The 7,750-nt window shown below is 43.8% G+C and overlaps 1 protein-coding gene across 1 annotated transcript; it reads left to right on the top strand.

The window, feature by feature from the left end:
- Nucleotides 1–4,327: 4,327 nt before the first annotated feature.
- Nucleotides 4,328–5,795, top strand: LOC138405858 (apoptosis regulator BAX-like). Its single transcript, XM_069516057.1, has one exon. The coding sequence runs from the start codon at nt 4,929–4,931 to the stop codon at nt 5,523–5,525; it is 597 nt and encodes a 198-aa protein (XP_069372158.1). The 5' UTR covers nt 4,328–4,928; the 3' UTR covers nt 5,526–5,795.
- The last annotated feature ends 1,955 nt before the right edge of the window (nt 5,796–7,750 follow it).

The raw sequence follows: 7,750 nt of genomic DNA, 5'->3' as shown, positions 1-7,750 counted from the left end.
GAACATTTAAGTGAGTCCACCGGAAATCGAGGTTATATTGAAAGCCTCAAAGAGAAAAAAATGGCCTTAGCCGACCTGCTGGACAGTAAAGTACAGGGCGCGTTGGTCAGGTCCCGGTTCCAGAACATCACAGAGATGGATGCTCCCTCTAGCTATTTCTTCAGCCTGGAGAAAAAGAACGGGCAGGGGAAAGTAATCCACGCACTGCTGTCTGACACGGGGCAAGAACTGACGGAACCAAGCCAGATACGAGGGCGGGCTGTGAGCTTTTATCAACTTTTATACTCCACCGAGTACAAGGAGGAGCCGGCGCTCCTGGAAGGTTTCTGCGGGGGACTACCCCAAGTCTCTGCAGAGACCAACTCACAGCTCGAGGGCCCCCTCCAGATGCAGGAGCTACTGACCGCCCTGCAGGGCATGCAGGGACGGCGAGCTCCTGGCATTGATGGCCTCACAGTGGAATTTTATAAGGCCTACTGGGACATCCTCGCAAAGGATGTCTCAGAGGTTTTTAATGAGTGTCTGGCCTCTGGTTCCATGCCAGTGTCCTGCAGGAGGGCAGTCCTCACACTACTGCCCAAAAAGGGGAACCTGCAGGACATCAGAAACTGGCGCCCTGTGTCACTGCTCTGTGTGGATTACAAACTCCTGTCCAAAGTATTGGCCTCCAGGCTGGGAAGGGCTATGGAGCAGGTCATCCACCGGGACCAGACCTACTGCGTCCCCGGCAGGTCCATGGTGGACAATGTCCACCTGATTCGAGATGTTTTGGATGTCTCTAGCTCATTAGGTGCAAACACTGGTTTCATTTCCATAGACCAAGAAAAGGCTTTTGACCGTGTTGAACACAGCTTCCTGTGGAAAGTGATGGGGAAGTTTGGGTTCAGCGCTGGCTTCATAGCTAAGATCAAGGTGCTGTACAGTGATGTTGAGAGTGTGCTGAAGGTCAACGGCAGTCTGAGTGCTCCTTTTAGAGTGTGTAGAGGTGTCAGGCAGGGCTGCGCTCTGTCAGGGATGCTCTACGCTCTCTCCCTGGAACCTCTCCTCCACAAAATACGTTCCAACCTTCAAGGGTTGTTTTATCCTGGTTTTAGTAGAAACATGATTTTATCTGCCTATGCAGACGATCTTATAGTTTTTATTAAGAACCAAATGGAGGTTGACGTTTTAGCAGACATTATTAAGGATTTTAGCTCGGCATCGGCAGCGAGGGTCAACTGGAAAAAAAGCGAAGCCCTCGCTGTCGGTGAGTGGCGCAGCGGTCTCCCGGTTCTCCCCCAAAACCTGGAGTGGAAGAAAGGAGGTTTAAAATATCTCGGGGTGTTTTTAGGAGCAGACCATATAATGAAGAAGAACTGGGAGACCGTCACAGAAAAAATTCAAAACAAACTCAACAATTGGAAATGGCTGCTCCCCCAGATGTCTTTTAGAGGTAGAGTTCTGGTTTTAAACAACTTGGTAGCATCCCAGCTGTGGCACCGACTTACCTGTGTAGACCCCCCCCCAGGCTTACTCGCAGAAATCCAGAGGAAGATGGTTGACTTCCTCTGGGGAGGGCTACACTGGGTGCCACAGGGGGTGCTGTTTTTAGACAGGGAGGAGGGGGGACAGGGCCTTGTCCACCTGGCCAGCCGGACTGCCACTTTTAGACTCCAGTTCATACAAAGGTACCTCACAGGTCCGGCAGATCTGGTGTGGAGAGACGTGGCCAGCAGCATCCTTAGGCGTGCCAATAAGCTGGGGTTGGATGATGCTCTGTTTTTAACTGATCCTAAATTTTTAAAACTAACTATGTTACCTCCCTTTTATCAAGGTGTTTTTAAGTCATGGGCCCTTTTTAACCATAAAAGGTTCCCGGAAGCCAACTCTCTGCACTGGTTGTTGAGAGAACCCATTGTCAATGGAGCCAGACTGGACGTCAGCGACAAGACAACACATGGCCTGATGGCGGCGCTGACCCGGTCTGGAACCCTGACCCTACAGCAGCTGGTGGATGCAGTGGGGCCGACACTAACCAACACCCAGGCCCTGGGCTCCCTGCTGGGGCTGCAGTCTCTCCGGGTGGCCCAGAGGATCCTAGAGCTCTGGACCCAGAGGCTCTCCGAAAAAGAAAAAAGCCTCCTGAGGGGCCACCAAAACAAAGAAATTAAACCTGATGCTGCAGACCCCTACCCGGATATCATCCTGAGCCCAGGGCTGGGAGAGAAGACCGGCCCCCTACTCACTATAATAAATAAACACAAACTAACTATACACAGAAGTGACAAAAGAACCTTCTACAGAAACTGTGTAAAGAGCATCCACCAGTCCGGACTGAGCAACAGGCCCCCCACTGTGTGGACACAGAGGTGGGGTGAAAATGGACCCAGCCCACAGTGGCGGATTTTATATAAACCTCCCCTAAAAAAAAGGACCGGCGACCTCCAGTGGAGAATTTTACACGGTGCCATTGCTTCCAACGCTTTTATTTCTGTTATTAATCCCACTGTTCTTAACAAGTGCCCTTTTTGCAATCTGCGTGAGACTGTTTATCACGTTTTTACTGAGTGCAAGAGACTCACAAGTCTCTTCTCTCTTTTAACCACGGTTTTTAGTCTTTTTAACATAATTTTTACTGAGAAGGTTTTTATCATGGGAGCTGGCTACAAGAATTTTAATAAAGAGAAGTGGCAGCTCCTAAACTTCTTATCCGGTGAAGCCAAACTGGCTATATATGTTAGCCGAAAACACAGGGTGGAGAACAGGGAAGGACAGGAAGCAATGGCAGTGTGGGTGACAAACCTCCGAGCAAGACTCAGACTCGAGTTCAACTTTTACAAACATATCTCTGATCTCGAGTCTTTTAAAAAACGCTGGTGTTTTAAAAACATAATCTGCACCGTAAATGATGATGAGCTGTCTTTTCCACACTTTTTAACTGTTTGATGTATTTTTAAATATTATAATTACACGAGCACTTTATTTAAAAAAAAAAAAAAACTTGTACAAATGAAATTATGTAAATAAAGTGTTTTTGTAAAAATCAAAAAATCTCTCTCTGTCTCTTTCAGGGTTATGCCTAGTTCGGCACGGTATTGGTTGAAGATGTAGTCACATCTCCCTTTACTGAAAACTCTTCTCAAACCTCCTCTCTCTCTCTCTCTCTCTCTCTATTATCAGAATCAGAATCCTTTATTGTCATTGTTTAACATTGTTACCAACATTCAACATTGAAAATTATTTTTGCAGCTCTTCTTGTTACAGCAGCGATCTAAAGATTTTAGAAATCAGACAGAATCAAGAAGTAAAATTCAAATGTACAGTATTTATTTATTTTTGTTTTTTCCTTTATAAAAACCCAGCTAAAAGATAAACATATTAAAGTGTGACAGTGTAGTAACAGTATAATAATAATGACAGTGCAAATAGTACAGTGTACAGTAGGACAGGCAGTCTGACTGTCCACCTGAGTTGTAGTGCAAAAAAGTATTGATTTTGTGCAAGAATTACAGTTCCAGAATAATAAATAAAAGATTCACATTGAATACCCTTGGGATAGACTGTGTGTGTGTGTGTGTGTGTGTGTTGTTTACAGTCCTTGGGTAGAATGGGAGAGGGGGGTAGGTATGTGTGTGTTTGATTTTTAACAGTCCTTGGAAGGTGTGGGTGGGGGTGGGGTGATGGCTTTAACGGCCTGAGGGTAAAAGCTGTTTAAGAGTCTTGTGGTTCTGGCTTTGAGAGAGCGGTATCTCCTACCAGAGGGGAGGGGGGCGAATAGGGCATGTCCAGGGTGTGTGGGGTCTGTGCTAATGTTAATGGCCTTCTTATGGAGTCGGCTAGTATAGATGTCTCTGAGGGGGGGGTAGTGTGGTCCCTATGATTCTTTCAGCTACCCTCACCACCCTTTGCAGGTCCCTCCTTTCCTTGACGGTGCAGCTGGCAAACCATCATCACCATCTGCAAAACATACATGTAAACATACATGTCTCATTAATGCATGTTACTAACTAAACTTCCTCCCCAGAGTTTCTGTGCTCTCTCGTCCAACAGGTTCTCATGGATCATGGCTGCTCCCTGTATTGGATCATGGTTCCCACTACTGCCACGGCCCTGCCTGACACCCACCACTACTGTTATTATTATTATTAGTCATACGTCTATGACATTAATATTAATATTAATATTATTGTAGCATTGTTATAACCCACCACTATATATATAACCACCACTGCTAACCACTGCTACTGTAATCATTTGGTCATTCATTGTAATTGTACAATATGTTTCTGTTGCTTTGTTCTGTAGGACAGAAGGTTTCTCTCCCTGTACAGATTGTAAAGCCGCTGAGGCAAAATGTGTTTTGTGAATTTGGGCTATACAAATAAAATGTGATTGATTGATTGATGGACAGGGCATGACAAATACGGAGATGGACACAGTGGATGACGGTAGTTTAAAGTATTTATTATAAATGAAACATCCAAGAATTAACAATAAAGGTGGAGTGTGTATGTCAGTAGTGTCAGTAATGTCGATGTGAGTGAGTGAGCATAGTGTTGTGGACAAACGTGCAAACACTTGCCCGGATGAGTCAAAGTGAGAGAGAGGGACCCGTGCGTAAAACCGGATGGACGTGTATCCTGAGGAATGCGCAGCTGAGCTGAACCCGCTGGCTGTCACCACCTCGCTCCTCTGGTCCTCCTCGCTCCTCCTCTAAAACTAAGAATTGCTCAAATTCATATTGTAGTAAAACAGAAAGTGGAACTGGATCACATAAACCAGTACATGTCTCACATATCGCTCATGTGATACCATTCACACCTCTCACACACACAGACACACACAGCTCCGCCTACTGAACCGTCAAGGAAGAGGAAGTATCACTGAAGAGAAGCGGAGAGAAGTTTCTCTTCAAGTATTTTTGTCTTAAAGTTTTTCACTTTTTAACCATGGCGTGTGAACGTGACGGCTTGTCTGATGAGAGGATAGGAAAGGCCCTGATCAAAGATGTAATTGAGGAGGAACTGAAACACACAGCTTCAGACGACGTCCCGTCCCTCACCCTCTACACTGTGGAATTAAAGAATGAGGAGGACAAGCTTGTGGACCAGCTGAGCACATTGGTCCGCAAAATTGGTGACAAATTAAAGGATGACGTGGAGATCCGAGATGAAATAGACGGGCTTGCACGAGGCTTCAGGTGGGACAGATTTAACTCAGTGGCAAACAAGGTGCTTGAGGATGGGATCACCTGGGAGAGGATTGCTGCGCTCATCTACGTCGTCGGCAAGTTGGCAGTCAGAATGGTGGAGGCGCATATGCCTCAGTCAGTGATGGAGATCCTGAAGTGCACCGTGGACTTTTTCAAAAAATATCTCCTTTCCTGGATTTTGCAGCGAGGAGGATGGATCTGCAGCTTCTCAGAGCTGGCGGTGGCGTCCATGCAGACCGCGTCATCCATGAGCTCTGACAGAGGAGGCCTTGTCATCACCTTCTTCGCCGGCATAGCTCTCGGAGGCTTCATCACCTGGAGACTGACCAGTTGACTCAGGGGCAGTTTGTTGGTGCAAACATTTTCAAAGAATGATTTTCTACTTTTCTAATTCTCTAGCAATTTCTCTGTAAAACTGTAAAACTTGGGGGTGACAGCAATGACACTAGGGCTGCCGGGGGGGTCTATAAGATGTGTTGCTATTTGGCAGAAATCCATTTAGTTTGTTTTTTAATTCTAAAATTAAAAATCCATCTTTACTGCTGTAATCTTTGTTTTGTGGTCAGCAATGTAATGAGGTACTCATTAAAACCTTTGATTTGAACCCTGCTCTGCTGTTTGTTTTCTGTGAGGATAGGCATTGTTAAACTATACTTGAAATTTAAACTTACTAGGGCAGGGCTTATTCTAAACTTGCCTGTTTGCTCTGGTGCAGTTGAAAATTGTACAGACGTGTTCATCCTACCTAGTTTCCCTGTAATTTAGATTATATAATCACTACTTCCATAAAATTAAACTGAATTTGCTTTATTACTTTTCACATTTGTGACAAGATGATGCTTCCTGTCTTTATGGTGAGCTAAGTCCATACTGACTCATGGCCTATACTTGATACACAGACATGAGTGATAATGAAGGCAACTGAGCATTATCCTCACAATGTCAATTTCACGTGTGAAAATCAACTTGGTAATGATTTGGAAAATGAATGTAATTTCAGGATATGGTATGAAATCAAGAGATGCAAGTAATCTAGTTTTTGCATATATGTTCAGAAAAGAGTAGCTTTTATTACACAATATTAAATGAGTGGAGGGTTAATTAAAACTGTCTATTTTAAGAAAGTGGAACTGGATCATAAAAAACAGCCTTAACTGACTTATGACACACACACACACACAGCTCAGCAGACTGAGCCATCAGGAAGAGGTTTTAAGTGTCACTGAGTGATGCGGCTGTAGCCATCCCCTGTCCATGTTAGTTTGTATTGTCTCTCTCTGTGTGCTGTGCAAGCCTGGCAGATGCTCCTCCTCCTTCCTGGCTGGTGGTGAGGACAGATCAGGAGTGAAGCAACATCAATGTTGATGTTTTCTCTAGTTCATTTCATCTAAATTATATGAATTGTAGTTTTCTTTACCCCAGAAAAGACCCTTTATATTTAAATACTTTATATTTACATTGAGGGGACCCTCTCTACGGAGGCGGCCATGTTTTTAACATTAGTCCAGACTGGACAAACTAAACACCTTTTGAGTTTTTATGACAACTGAAGCTACCACAGGTTCTTTTTCATGTTTGGAAGGAGAGGGTGAGATGAGGGGTCTTCAGCTGCAACATGCAACTTCAACACTAGATATCACAACATTCTACACACTGTACCTTTAAGGCTGGCGGCAGTATAAGTTCCATCCAGCTGAGTCAGTGGAGGTGTGTTGGAACAGCTCGCCAAACTAGCACCATTGATAGAACGTCTGTTATTAAGATATAACTATTTTCTGTTTTCAGAATTGCGTATTAGAGAATTAATGTTGGTATTTTGTTTGTTTTTTGATTGTGAACCAGTTGTTTTGTTTAAAAAGGATTTAATGTCGTTTTGGTTTGCTTTAGGTTTGTGCAGCTCTTGTTAAGAGTCCTCTTTTTATTATCTTTGCTTCTCTGATTTAAGGCCTTGTCATCACCTTCTTTGCCGGCATAGCTCTCAGAGGGTTCATCCCCTGGAGATTGAACAGTTAACTCTGAGACACACCTTCTTGCCGAAAAGTTTTCTCACTCCTTTTTTTTGCAAAACTTGAGGGTGACAGCGATGAATCTACATAGATGATGATGAGTCACATTAAACACACACACACACATGCTCACCAATGTGCACAATGTCCATACAGTTGAATGTTTGAGCTTCACTATTAAATTATTACCAGCACTTCAACTTCTGAAATGAACTATTGACATAATTATGGATTCTGAAATCCATAATTTAATTTCAAGGATAACACACACTCACACACACACACACACACACAAAACAGACACAAGTTAGTAAAGGAGAACAATACGCTTCATGGGTCTTCTTCTCATTTGAAAGACAAGTTATTTATATGTAAGCTACAAATCCTTTTATTTCACTCTATGGCTTTTGTGCCTTCCAATTGTTTCTGTCAGCCTATAACGACATTATTCCAAATCTGCTGTCAAGCATTTCTGCTTTATCTTTATAATTAGATATGGTTATAAATCACCTTAACTTTATTATCAGACTCAAACTATCAAGACACTGAGAAC

This window comes from Paralichthys olivaceus, chromosome 20, assembly GCF_024713975.1.
Source record: "Paralichthys olivaceus isolate ysfri-2021 chromosome 20, ASM2471397v2, whole genome shotgun sequence".
NCBI lineage: Eukaryota > Metazoa > Chordata > Actinopteri > Pleuronectiformes > Paralichthyidae > Paralichthys > Paralichthys olivaceus.
This window is presented reverse-complemented; position numbering and strand designations above follow the sequence as displayed.